We start from the raw sequence: 13,444 nt of genomic DNA, 5'->3' as shown, positions 1-13,444 counted from the left end.
TCTTCCTGTAAAAATTTTTGACATTAATGCAGTCTTTATCTTCACCTTATTTTTTCACTCAGAAAAAAAAATTCAAAAATAAACACTAAATATATTATTATTTTCTATATTTTTGTTTTAAACAGAGTTCACACAATACTTTGACACAATTACATTTTGTCAAATAAAAAGCTTGGTTTTTCTGAAATTTCTGGAAAATTATTTTACAAAGCATAAAAATAAAAAATTAAGGCAACCACAGAAAGTATTATTAACTTTTATTCAAACTCCAACTTCAAGTGAAATAATAAATAGGCGAATTAAAATGTTTAAAATAAATATTAAAAATTTCTTTGTCTTTTATTGCTGCTATTATCATTATTATTTGACTGGCTAAAAGTCCTTTTATTTCCAAAACCACCACGTCCACCCCTGTTACTATTATTGTTCCAACTATTGGAGTTCGAGTTTCTGTACCCAGCACTATTATTTTGTGTCTGAAAGCCTTGGACACCTTCAAGAAGTTCAGGAAGCTCAGTGATTGGTTCAAGAGTTGAAAACTTATCCCCTTTCCAGCATTCCTAATGAAATTAAAGATTTAAATAATGAAAAACATTTTTTTTTAGCACAATTATATTTAGCATATTCATATTGCACAATTAACAAATCATGCAATAAAAGTGAGTAAAAAATTTCAGTGAAAAACAAACCTCAATCACTTTAATACTGTCAGTTGGAACATCAAAAACACATCCCTACAATAAAAAAAAAGCAACAAAACAAATATTTTTAATGGAAACAATTGTAATATTGTCTCAACATAAACACATTTTGGAATTTCTAGATAGTTAGTGGCAAATAAGCTAAACTCAGGGAGACTGAAATAGAAAATTAAAGTGATTGTCAAAAGATCAAATTTTGATAGAAATTCAGGCTAAAAGTTTTATCAGTTATAAAGCTTAAAAGCAACAGCAGAAGTAATATAAAAATATTAGTTAAATATTTAAAAAGTTAAAAATAAAATGTAAAAATTATTTTTAACCAAAATGTTTGATGCATTACTTTTCTACTAAACTTACTAAAAAAATTAAAAAAGCTCCATCATCAAGGATGAAAGAGGGGGAAAGAAGATCAGAAATACCCTTCACCTTTAATAATTTACTGCTTAACTATTTAAATATTTTATCCTTTAATCTAGTCAGTTGAAATTTGGTTAAAAAATATTTACCAGTTTATCTTTACATATTCTCATTCCTTTTATGCTGTCAATAAATGTTTGATCAAAATAACGCCTCAATGTGTGCCATATTAAACCTGTACTGCGAAGCTCCAGGTTCTGCTTCATTAAGTATGTTGTATAACCCTAAAGAACAATTTAACACACATGCTGATTGGCGTGCACATGACATCTGGGATTATAACATTTCTAAAAAACAAGCCACACCAATGTAGCAATATTGGCTGTTTTAAACTTAAAAATATTTAGGACAAAGATATATTCCTGATTCCTTGCAAAAGAATTTTTGACTAATAACACCATAAACTTTAATTTGGAAAAATAAATCTAATTTTTTTATAGAGTGTTTTTACAGCTTGTTAACAAAACTGAAAGTAAGAAAGTGTTGCTAAGAAAATATTTTATAAGGAACTTTATGCTGATTTTTTTATACAAGATTTAAAATTAACTCCTATAAAAGATAACAACATAGAGCTTAAACTCTTCAAAACAAAAATAATTTAAACAGGTAACTTACAGGTTGAGATGTTAACATAGATCTATTGACAATTTCTGTTGTTCCAGAAATATAAGCTAATGCAGAAGCAAGAGCTCTTTCTGCCCCCCTTTTTTCAATCAGTTCTTTTGCACAATTAAGAAAGTGCTCAATGACATTTTCTTTCACTTCATCTAATGATCTAAAAAAAATTGAGTGATAAAAATAAAAACATGAATTAGAAAACAAAAATTAAAAAAATAAATTTCTTCTTACAATTTATTAACTTAAAAAAAAACAAAAAACAAAAAACAATAACTTACACAGTGATTTTAAGTATAGATTTGATGAAATTTTTTACTTGGCAAATTGCTTTTGTCTTACTTCAGCAAATAAATAATATTTTTTATCATATTTTTGGCAGATATAAAATCATTTTTAGCCTGTCTGCTGAATTTGTATTGCTTTTATGCAATTAATGAAGAGCATTTTTTTGGTATGTTTAATCAACTTTGGCCAGAAATAAGGGTAAGCATATTAGAATTTGTCATAAAAAATATAAACTTCTAGCAAATATTAAGTAAATGTTCTAAAAATATATTTTTATTATAATAGTCTAATTAAAAAAATTTTGTGAGGTTTTTTGTGAGGTTTTTTTTTGTCACTTGGCACAAAATTTTTTTTATCTTTATACCACTGTTGAGGAAAGCAAAAACAATGTTGCTTATAGTGGGTCTTAAGAAAAGGTAGCAGATGAATCTGTAGACACTCTTGTGTATATTTTGGTGTCCTTTTTTTTGTTAGCAGTAGTTGACTTTATTCACAATGACAAATAGCCTGCCAAAATAAGAAATTTTCCTTGCAATAAAAACTTGTAGAGGATATTTTAAAGTTTTTTCTATTGTAAATTTGTGAGCTTGCACTTTGAATTTCATTTCTTAGATAAGGTCCATCATTCATAATGAAATATACAATTCCTTTTAAGAGTAAAATCATGAAACTGTCTTCTTCTATGTATTTAAGCTGAAGTATATTGTCTTGTATTTCTATCTGCCAATTTATGTCATTAAATGTTGTTTTTTTTACTATTATTTTACCTATACTTCAATTTTATGTTAAATACAGCTAAGTTTCATTACTTTTTTTTCTTCCAATATTCTGAAACTTGAAAGATTAATGCAAAGGTTTTTGAATTTATTTCCATGAAAAAAAATTTTGATATAATTTTAAAATTGTTATTCTTTCCTAATCTTTAGTAGGTGAACAATAACCATTATACAAAAATAACCAAAATAACCATTACACAAAAATGACCAAAATAACCAAAATACAGTTTTAGAAACCTTTTTGTAAAAATTTTACCTGACGGCATCTTCAGCTGATGCAGCAATCAAATCTTTCTGCTGAGGTGCACCTATTCTGGTAAATGAAATCCCCTAAAAAAAAAAAGTTTTACACAATTTGAATTTTTAACATATTTATTGTTTCAGGAAGCCAGATAAGTCATAATGGTTTTCTAGCTAAACACTGAGTCAACTTACATTTTAGATTGAAGTCTTTTTTTGTTTAATTAAATTTTTTAAATTTGAACTAAAAGATGCTTCTTTTTTTTTTTTTTTTATCTATAGTTAATTTACTTATACACTGAGTTGACACACTAGTACAAACACTATTATTTACATCAATGGAGTTAACATTAAATTGATTTTTGTTGTTGTTGCTGTTAAAAACAATATAATCAATATAAACCTTGAAAATTCTCACTTAATACAATCATATATCCTAATTACATAACACACTTTGATAAATTAGGACAATTTCACAACATGTTTGAAATCTTTTACAAGCTGCTACCATTGAAGAATTTTAAAAGTATTTAATATTCTTTGAATAAATAACTTGGTAAATTAAACACCAAGTCTGCACCATTTATATAGATGGCTTAAAGGTGTGACAATGTTACATAACTGGTCACATTTGTTATCAATATTTTCAAATACAAAATAAAAAACTTACAGCTTTGTGCTCTACAGCAGCGACGCCCCATTCTTGACCAGGCTTGTAAAATATAATACAAACACCTTTTCGACCAGCACGACCTGTTCTTCCAGCTCGATGAATATAAGAATCTACATCCTTGAAAGAAAAAAATTACATAAAAAAGAAAAGCAAAATTTTACGATTTAAAATAATGGCAAAATGATGTTGTGCTCACTTTAGGAGGCTCTGTTTGAATAACTAAGTCAACTTCAGGTATATCAAGACCACGAGCTGCAACATCAGTAGCAATTAGGCAATTGAACTTGCCATTTCGAAAACCCTGAAAACAAACAGAACAAAAAATAAATTTTTTTTTTTAATTTGTTTGGATAAATTTTTGTTATTTGCATGCAAAATTATTGTTGGAGATGATATCTATTGCTTTATTAGCACTTGTCAAAACATTTTTTAGTAAAAATTATTCATAGTAGTTTTCAAAGTAAAATTATTATTCTAGAAAATTTTACCAACTTCATATTAGCACAATGGCTTTTTAAAGATTTAAATGTTAATCCACCATTTAAAATTAAAATGGAAATAATTCAATTTAAACGTAAAAAAAACCTGAAGAGTGAGTTCCCTTTGTTTTTGTTGAATGTCTCCATGCAAAACTTGAGAATCCTAAACAATGGATAAAAGAATAATTTTAGTTTTTAAAGTAGTATATGTTGTTAAGAACTATCAATGCATGCAATTAAGATATTTTAATGAGTCCATATTTGCAAAATAATAACTTTATAGAAAAAAAGAAAAAAAGATACACACCATATTGATTACTGAGTTTATTGCAAGCTCATTGGCTTCCTGCTTAGTTGATGTAAAAATTATTGTTTTTCCAAATTTCCCACTATATTGCTGATTGAAAGAAATAGAGATAAGTATATAAATAATTATTACTGGTTCAAATAAATAAAGTATGTATACAATATATACTTTAAAGATAAGCATATAAATACTTTTTTTGTTTTAAATTTGAAATAAATTGAAAAAGAAATCAAAAAAACTTGTATTAACAACTTTTTAAACTGAAAACCATTTACAGCTTGTTATGAAGAAAAGGAAAGCAGAAGCAATCAAAAAGTGAATTCATTTACAGCTTGTTATGAAGAAAAGGAAAGCAGAAGCAATCACAAAGTAAACTCATTTACAGCTTGTTATGAAGAAAAGGAAAGCAGAAGCAATCACAAAGTGAATTCATTTACAGCTTGATATAAAGAAAAGGAAAGCAGAAGCAATCACAAAGTGAATTCATTTACAGCTTGTTATGAAGAAAAGGAAAGCAGAAGCAATCACAAAGTGAATTCATTTTTTCTTTTTTTAACTAACTATTTTTTCATAATTTTTACTAATAGAAAAATCATTTGAAAAAACTACCTGTATAATGTCCTTTATTGTAGATGGCCTGTCCCAGTATGTACATTTAATTGCTTTGTGCTAAAATTATAAAAATAGTATTTAATACATACACATTATTTTTATCAATATAGCACATTTTCTAAACTATTTATAAATTAAACTATCACATTTAATATATAAATTTTAATTTACAACAAACATAAAACTTAATTTACAGGATTATTGTATATTTCTAATTATGTTCTTCCTTTGTTTACAGTAATATATGAGATGTTATTTAAAGTGAGCTGTAATAAAAAATTTACTTCAACTGTAGTTGCACCCTTATTTTTATCTTGGCCGATCAAGTCAAATGTCTTAAGATTATTTGTCAAGTATTTCTTGGAGCTTTTCTGTAGCCAAGGTGGAACTGTTGCAGAAAATAATAATGTCTGTGGTTTATTATCTAAAGTAAAAAAAGAGAAATAAACTAAAACTTATTGTAAACAATAAAATAATAGAATGAACAAATAGATTAAACTTTGTCACAGATTACCTTCTGTGTAAGCATATGACAAAATTTCTTCCATTGACTCTTGAAAACCCATGTCCATCATTCTGTCAGCTTCATCAAGTATTACATATCTAAGTTTAAAAAAAAACTTTTTGTCTGTAACAACAAAAAACATAGAAAATAACAAATATTTGACTTTTTAAGGTATAACTATCATACTTTACAACCTATAGAAACAAATTTTCATTTGGAAGAAATTGATTTTGGGTTTACTTTATGAAGAAAATAAGATAGATAGTGTTTAAGACCTGAATTTTTTTCACTTTTTTGGTTTGATATGATGAACTTTATGATTTAAGAGCCAACTCTCTGCTAGTTGACATGTATTTGCCACTGCTTAGAGGATACTTGCATAGTTTTAAAATAAAACTTTTTGCACTTTAGTTCAATATTAAGCTTTTTATGAACTTTCTCCCAGATAAAAATATTTTTAAGATATTTTCCAAAACAGATATTCGTATCTCAATTTTTTTCTACTGCATTTCAAAAACCACTCAATCATTTTTAAGCTTATAAGACTATACATTTGGAGTTTTTGAATAATTGTGGGAAAATATTTTAAAATAAAGTGCATGTTTGGATTACAAACACAAGCAAAAGCCAAATTATGATTGAGCCATCAAATGTAGTATAGTATCTTTTGCAAATATACTATACTATATTTTTTAAAATAATGACTAAGGCACTGCGCTAGAGAACTTTAGATTTACTTGTACATTTCACTTGTATACAACATTAAAAAAAATACACACACTCAATGTATTAAAGAATAAAAGAAAAATTTACTTTCAAATTGCAATTGGTAGTTTTATGCACTAGTAAAAATTTTGCAAAAAAAACTAATGCAAAAGTCCTAAAACTATCAGAAATTGTTGTTATTTCAAACCTTTGTCTTGTTTGTGTTGTTTCAAACCTTAAACAACTTACCGGCGTGTATGTGTATATATATATATACCTACTAGTAATGAGTATGGCTATTAGTAATATTCCTTGTTATAAACTTTGTGAATATTTTATAAAAAATGGCTTTATGTTTCTGTTTTATGTTTTCAATGAAAAATTAGATAACTAGTTATGTATGCATGGTTTACCAACATTTGCACGATAAGTACATTGAAAAAATTAAGTTTTAGTAAATAAAATGTTAAATAATTTTAAATAATTTTAAATAACCACTAGAAATGTAACTAAGAGAAAAAACTGTTGAAAGGGAAAAAAAAGCAATCAAAGTTTATCATGATTACATCTTCTAGTTAACTGACATTAACTGTGGCAAAACAACAATTTAAAGTAAGTTTTCTTAATGCTTCACAAGTAATTCAATGCCAAAGTATTAAAAACACAGGTATTAAGGCATGCATTAAAACTTAATGCTCTAGTTTTTAATGCTGTAGAATGCTGTGAGGCACTACAGTAAATCTTAACTCACTTCAATTTAGAGACGTCAAGTCTGCCTTTGTTTATATGATCAAGTATTCTTCCAGGTGTTCCTACCAAAAAGTTGATACCATTTCTTAACTCTTGTTCTTGCTTATCATATGGTGCACCACCATAAAAGCATGAAACTGTCATTTTGCGTGGTTTATATTTTTCAACTTCATTACAAATCTGCAAACAATAAAAATGATGACAATGAAAAAAAATTGTAATTTCATGAAACTTCATAAAGAAAACTTATTTAAAAATTCCATTGCAAATCTATGATCACAAAAAAAGAATGATCCCACTAGTATCAGCATTTCACATGACAATATAGCATGTATGAAGATTTCATTTCAACATTAAGAAAAAAAATCACCAGGTGGCAAGGAAGAAAGTAATATTGAATGATACGCATTCAGATTTCTTGAAGTGTGATAAAATAAATACTTATTTTATACTTTAGAGATTAAACATTAGACAAAGTGCCTTGGATAATCTTAATAAAAGATTTCAATAACTTTGTACTTTTCTTCCTTTGAGTATGTATACCTCTTGATTCTTTTAACTGCAAACTTGTATATAACCTTTTCTGAACAGATATGAAATTCTTCAAAAAGAAAGATCATACAGTTACTCACATGACCTTGATTGGATAATCATAACTTTCTCTATTTTAGCTTCAAAAGTTTTTTTATAACTTCAAGTTTAATTTACCTGTATTGCAAGTTCTCTTGTGGGAGCTAAAGTAAGTACCTGTAAATAAAAAATCTATGATAATTATTTCTGAAATGATAATAAACAGATGCATTAAAGTAATCAAGTAAAAGTTTGAGAATTTTTAAAGTTTGAGAATTTTTAAAGTTTTTACCATTGGGCTTTTATCTTTTTGCTCACTATCCACTTTTTTCAACTTCTCCAATACTGGCAGGACAAAGCCAAGCTAAGGCAAAAAAGCATTTACAAGCAGAGTTAACTATAGCAAATATTTTTCAATTATGGCTCTGATATAAGGTTAATTAAAAACTCAAAAAATAATAACTCACTGTTTTGCCTGTCCCAGTTCCTGAAAGACAATATTTTTTTTTATATTGAAAACAGATTGGTTAAAAAAAGATAATTCAAATACTTTCAAATTGAAGATTTTTAAATGTTAAGCAAATTTTGTTATTCTGATTTATTACACTCTCTCTCTCTCTCTCTCTCTCTCTCTCTCTCTCTCTCTCTCTCTCTCTCTCTCTCTCTCTCTCTCTCTCTCTCTCTCTCTCTCTCTCTCTCTCTCTCTCTCTCTCTCTCTCTCTCTCTCTCTCTCTCTCTCTCTCTCTGGTTCCTTTGTTCTGAAGTATGTAGTACAAGGTGTCCTTAAGCAATATAATTTGCTCACACAATTTGATTTTAGTTTATTGAAAAGAAGATTCATAGTTTTAATAGTAAGCTTCTACATTAGAAATGTTTTACTTTGAAAACAAAATTTTATTTCAGCATTGGCAAATGGTATAACAGAATGTCAAATATCAGAAATTTTGCATTTTGGGAATTATTTTGCCATTAACAAAACATGTTGGGACAAAATGAAAAAATAATGCCAAAAAATGGGATTTTTAAAAAATATGCTCTTGGGTTATTATTACGCATTATTAAACATAATTTTTATGGCTTATCAAACTTCAGGAACCAGCTTGATAATTCCAATTTTCATCCTACAAATCTGTAACCAATAATACAAAAACTTTAAGGTGCCCAAAAAATATTCATGAAATTCTATGTGAGTATGTACACTGACAACAATGAACAAGACCCTAATGATCTGAGTTAGACTACTGATTTTGATTAAGTAATGTGAAACCTTGTTCATGATCAAGCTTTTTTTTAACCATATCATTCATTTAATCATCAGATTGTTCAAATATTTAACCTACCACTTTTTATCTCAAAAATTGAAAAGATGATCTCATGGGGTTAGATTTTTTTTTTCTCCCTTTCTTCTGCGATTAAATCTTTTCTAAAACAGATTTTCCTCTCATTTGTACTATTGTGCAGGCACACAAATAAGTTTCAAATGAAATTAAAATTTTTTTTTCAACATTCTAATATAGTAATTTTAGGCATTTGTGTAGAAAAAATATTGACAAGGTTTATGTGATAGTAAGTTTCTGCATTCAAATTATTTTACTTAAATTAAAATTTGAGACCTATTGAAGATTGAAACTTATTGAAAATTAAAATTCACAAGTGTGGTTATTAAAATCAATTTAATTAATGATTTTCAGATTTAAAAAAAAAAAAAACAAAAAAAAAACCTATTTTTAAATACAAAAAGTTTTCAGAATTATTTGATCTGAATTAAAAGGGTATATTTTATCTGAAATTTTTCATGAGTTTCAGTTGGAATGTTTACCCTGAAAAATCTAATTGGGGGTGAAACAAAGATTTTAATACAGGTGCTTAATGATAACTTTTTCTGAAAATTTAAATATACTATTTTTCAAAAATTACTTACTGGCTTGAACAATAACATCTGAGCCATCAAGTATAGAATTATATGTAGTATACTGAACAGGAAACAATTTATCAACACCATTTACTAAATTAAGTAAATGTTAAATGAGTTTATTAAAACAAAACAGTTTTTGTAATGTAATATATAAAGCATGGAAGTATGCTAAACCAAAATATAAACACCATCATAATTAGCAACAGTCATCAAACCTATAAACAATCTTTTAAGGGAGAAAAATTTTAAAGTAATTGGTCACATTTTAAAAATTAAAATTTTAGTTGGTGAGATCCAAAAGATTTAAAGACAATTTTTATTTTAATTATGTTACAAACACAACAATCAGCAATAAAAGAATATTTTTTTTATCGATGGGTTAGTTTTTCAAATTTCTTTACTTAAAAACATTTGAAAAATAAGTCTAACTTTTTTGAGTTCCTACAGAAAATATAAATGGTAGTAAAATTACAAAATATAAACAGCTTAGACAATAAAGAGACAATTAGTACTAATGAATTAGTTAACAAATCTTCACAAAAAGATGTTCAGTTTATTACAGAATACATATTGATTTTTAAAACTATTTTGTAAATAATGTTTCAATCTTTTTTAAAGTCACAGTTCCTATACCCTCCAGCTACATAGGTATGTTAGTTAAATTAAAATTTTAAAGTTGGAGATTTTGATTATTTGTTATTATTTTTATTACAGGAAAAGGATAGCCAGAAAAACATGAAAACTAGTTTAAATGATATAAATATAATAATCATTAATGAATGAATAACAATTAAAAAATGAGACAAAACTAAAAAAAGTACTAGAATGTCAAAAAATACTAACCAATTAACTTTTTTACAGTTTTCTTTGATATTTCGAAGTTTGAGAAATCTCCAGGATCAACTACTTTTATCTTTTGCTATAATGTAGGGTATATATGTTACATATATAGTGCCAAAGTATGATGCCAATTTCAAAAAGGACTCATTCATATTATCATGTCATTACTGGTTTTACAAAAAATTGATTACACATGTTAACAGATGAATTGTAATTGTGATTCATAGCTACAAAACTGTGAAATATCAGTTGCATAAGATGTATTTAACTGTAATTTTTTAGTCTAATTTCTTCAAGAATAGTATTAATGAAAAGAATGAAAAAGAAATAAAAGAAAAAAAAAGTGCTCAACAAATAAACATTGAATCAAATAAAAATTGAATAAACATTAAAAAAGGAAGTTCTTGAAAAGCTCAATCTCCAAATCTTATTCCAGTTGAAGTAGAAGCTAACATGCCTAATGCTAGTGTCTTTATTATATATAATTTATATCATGTTACATAACCCATTTCTTTTTGTAAGAAATTTTTAATTAAGTGTCAGAGATCATTTAAATCCAAAAAAATTTAGACAGAAATTAGCAACTGAGATGAGCTCAAGTCCATCATCAAAAGTGAACAATACCTCAACTGAAGTTACCAAAGAGTTATTCAATTCACCAGTTCAAGAAATAAAAAGAAATTAAAACTGAGGCATCGCAGATTCCAGTGATTAAAACAATGATTATATATTATATTTGCTAACTGCTATATACAAAACTCTTAATAAGTACATGGAAAAAATAAACTTCTGTACTTTTATTAAAAGAAAAAAATAAAAGTTTTACAACTTGCCTAAAACTAACTTTACTGATGTATTATAAATTACACTTGTAACATATATAATTATATTTTGTATTACATAATAGCCACTCTTAACTTTATTTTATTAATAAACTGTTTGCTACATATCGTATTTATTTTAAACTTATAATACCTTTTAGACTCAATCAAATTTCTTGTTTACTGAAACTAAATAGAAAATTATATTTACTTTTTAACTAAGAGTTATTATCTATCAGAGAAGTCCTGCTGTCGTTGTTGCTGTTTTCTTCTGCTATTTAAAAGAAGAACATGCATCTAATATCAGGACTTTGACAAACTGCATAAACTTTTTAAATAATAATTGGTGAGCACTGAAGAAAAACATCTCATTTTTATCAAGAGCAGGTAAAAGGACACTTGAAATATACTTTCCTCTTTCGACAAGAAATAGACAAGTAATCAATGAAGTTCAAACTAATGCAGCAGCTTTTGATGTTTTAGGCCAGAAATGTTTTAATTTTTACATCTATATATTTACACTTTTTAATCTCTTAAAGAGAAGATTTTCATTAAGAGAATTAAAATGTTCTAACTAGGGACTGAAAATTATTTGTGATTATTGATCTCTTGAATTACTGGATCTTTTCATCTTCCTAAGGATTTTATTTCAGAAAAGATATATGGTAAATCTATCTTCGCTCCAAAAAAATTACTGCTAGTATGAAGTAGAATTTATTCAAACTTTTGCACAATTGGCTTGAATGTGAATACTGAATCTTGAATTCATTCTTGCCTGCCTATACCTAGCTAATAACCTTTGTTTTCTAAGAATAATATTTGAACTCGTAATCATTAACATTGTTAAAGCTGGAAAAGTCTTGAAAAAACTCAGTGAAAAGCTGTCATTTTTGTTTTTCAATGTATTCCTGACAACAACAAAAAATACAGAATACAATTTGCTGAAGAAATAAATTTAAAAAATTCTATAAACAATAGGATTTTTTAGAATTGGAATGGACTATATTTATGATGATACTTATAACATTTTAAGTCTTATAACCATATCATTTTTAATCTCAAAGTGCATAATGACATTGTTGGTTGCATAGTTATATTATTGTATTTTGTGCAAAAAAATGAGGAAAAAATACAATTTACCTGTTATTTAATTTAGAGGAACAAATTTTTATAGATTTCAAGAAGTCTTCTCTAGATACAAAACAGAACAAACTTACCATAGCCTTTGCTTGTTTGGATGTTTCTAGACACTTTTAGAACAAACCTAATTTAATTTGTAAACTCAAAAGAATGATTATTTTTTTTGTTTACCAGCTTTAACAGTTGATTCTTTAATGAGTTTTTTAATTGTTGAAAAGTCTTCTATTTTTCTATATTTATAGTCATTTGAATTAATATATTTTATTGGCAATCATTTATATTAGTTTATATGCAATTATAACAACCTTTTCTTCTTTCATATCATCAACTTCGGACATAGACCTTGTTCTTGGTCTTCTTCTAACTACATTACTTGATTCTTCTACATTTTTCTTTGACTTCTTTAGTTTAGTTTTTTCATTTAGTTCAACCATGGTATTCATGTAGTTTTTTTTTAATTTAGAAGTTGGTTCAGATCAAAACACGTGCGATGTTTTAGTTGATGCGAGTGATGCAACTCCAAAAACAGTCACGTGATCAAATATTTTTAATTTCGGTTCTCGTAAATTTTTAATAACTAATTGTGATTACGTAATTAGCACAAATTAAACAGAAAAGCAAACCATGAAACTGATTGCAAGTGATTAGGCTAATAAAACCTATAGTTAACCCAAAATTTTGAAAGCTGTCTTAGAAAAAGAGTTGGTTTATAATGATTCGAATAAATATAACTAATTGATATTGTGATAATAAGGAATTGTAATAATCAAGATCTCAATAATCAATAAGATTTTTTATAAGTCTCAATAAGTCAAATTATGTGATTTTATTAAATTTTTAGCTTTTCTTGATCAGTAAAATAGAACGCTTACATCAATTCTATATAGGAAATACATTCTTCACAAGATTTATTGCTCAATATTAGAGAAATTCCATTTTTATCATTTAAAATTGGTATAGACGAGAAAAATTCGGTGCTAATCTGGTTTCACACACCCCTATTTTTTTTTTTTTTTTTTTTTCAGATTCAGAAAAATCTTTGTTTGAAACGGAAAAAAATGGTATTCATTTTAATTTGTGATAAATAAAA

The 13,444-nt window shown here is 26.4% G+C and overlaps 1 protein-coding gene across 1 annotated transcript; it reads right to left on the bottom strand.

The window, feature by feature from the left end:
- Positions 1 to 92: 92 nt before the first annotated feature.
- Positions 93 to 12,899, bottom strand: LOC145188830 (nucleolar RNA helicase 2-like). Its single transcript, XM_090088073.1, has 19 exons — positions 12,660 to 12,899; positions 10,397 to 10,472; positions 9,560 to 9,643; positions 8,106 to 8,125; positions 7,931 to 8,002; positions 7,777 to 7,815; positions 7,070 to 7,248; positions 5,623 to 5,711; positions 5,393 to 5,532; positions 5,106 to 5,165; positions 4,497 to 4,586; positions 4,296 to 4,352; positions 3,907 to 4,011; positions 3,708 to 3,827; positions 3,054 to 3,127; positions 1,734 to 1,893; positions 1,208 to 1,342; positions 690 to 734; positions 93 to 560 (listed from the first exon to the last, which is right to left on the bottom strand). Exons 1-19 carry the CDS (start codon positions 12,795 to 12,797, stop codon positions 321 to 323), a joined length of 1,923 nt encoding a protein of 640 aa, XP_089944199.1. The 5' UTR covers positions 12,798 to 12,899; the 3' UTR covers positions 93 to 320.
- Between the last annotated feature and the right edge of the window lie 545 nt (positions 12,900 to 13,444).

The sequence above is a fragment of the Hydra viridissima genome, unplaced genomic scaffold (assembly GCF_058129835.1).
Source record: "Hydra viridissima isolate aposymbiotic clone 2 unplaced genomic scaffold, HvirCarnegie_v1 scaffold_5, whole genome shotgun sequence".
Classification (NCBI taxonomy): Eukaryota; Metazoa; Cnidaria; class Hydrozoa; order Anthoathecata; family Hydridae; genus Hydra; species Hydra viridissima.
Note: the sequence above shows the minus strand (reverse complement) of the source record. Positions and strands in the feature narration are given on the sequence as shown.

What these genes read in the sequence shown, in the direction of transcription:
- LOC145188830 (XM_090088073.1), bottom strand. Translation starts at nt 12,797, where the DNA reads ATGAATACCATGGTTGAACTAAATGAAAAAACTAAACTAAAGAAGTCA. An exon ending in AGGGTGCAACTACAGTTGAA is followed by an intron (nt 5,166 to 5,392) that starts GTAAATTTTTTA and finishes TTATAATTTTAG; the next exon opens with CACAAAGCAATTAAATGTAC. An exon ending in GAATATGTAAAGATAAACTG is followed by an intron (nt 735 to 1,207) that starts GTAAATATTTTT and finishes TTTTTATTGTAG; the next exon opens with GGATGTGTTTTTGATGTTCC.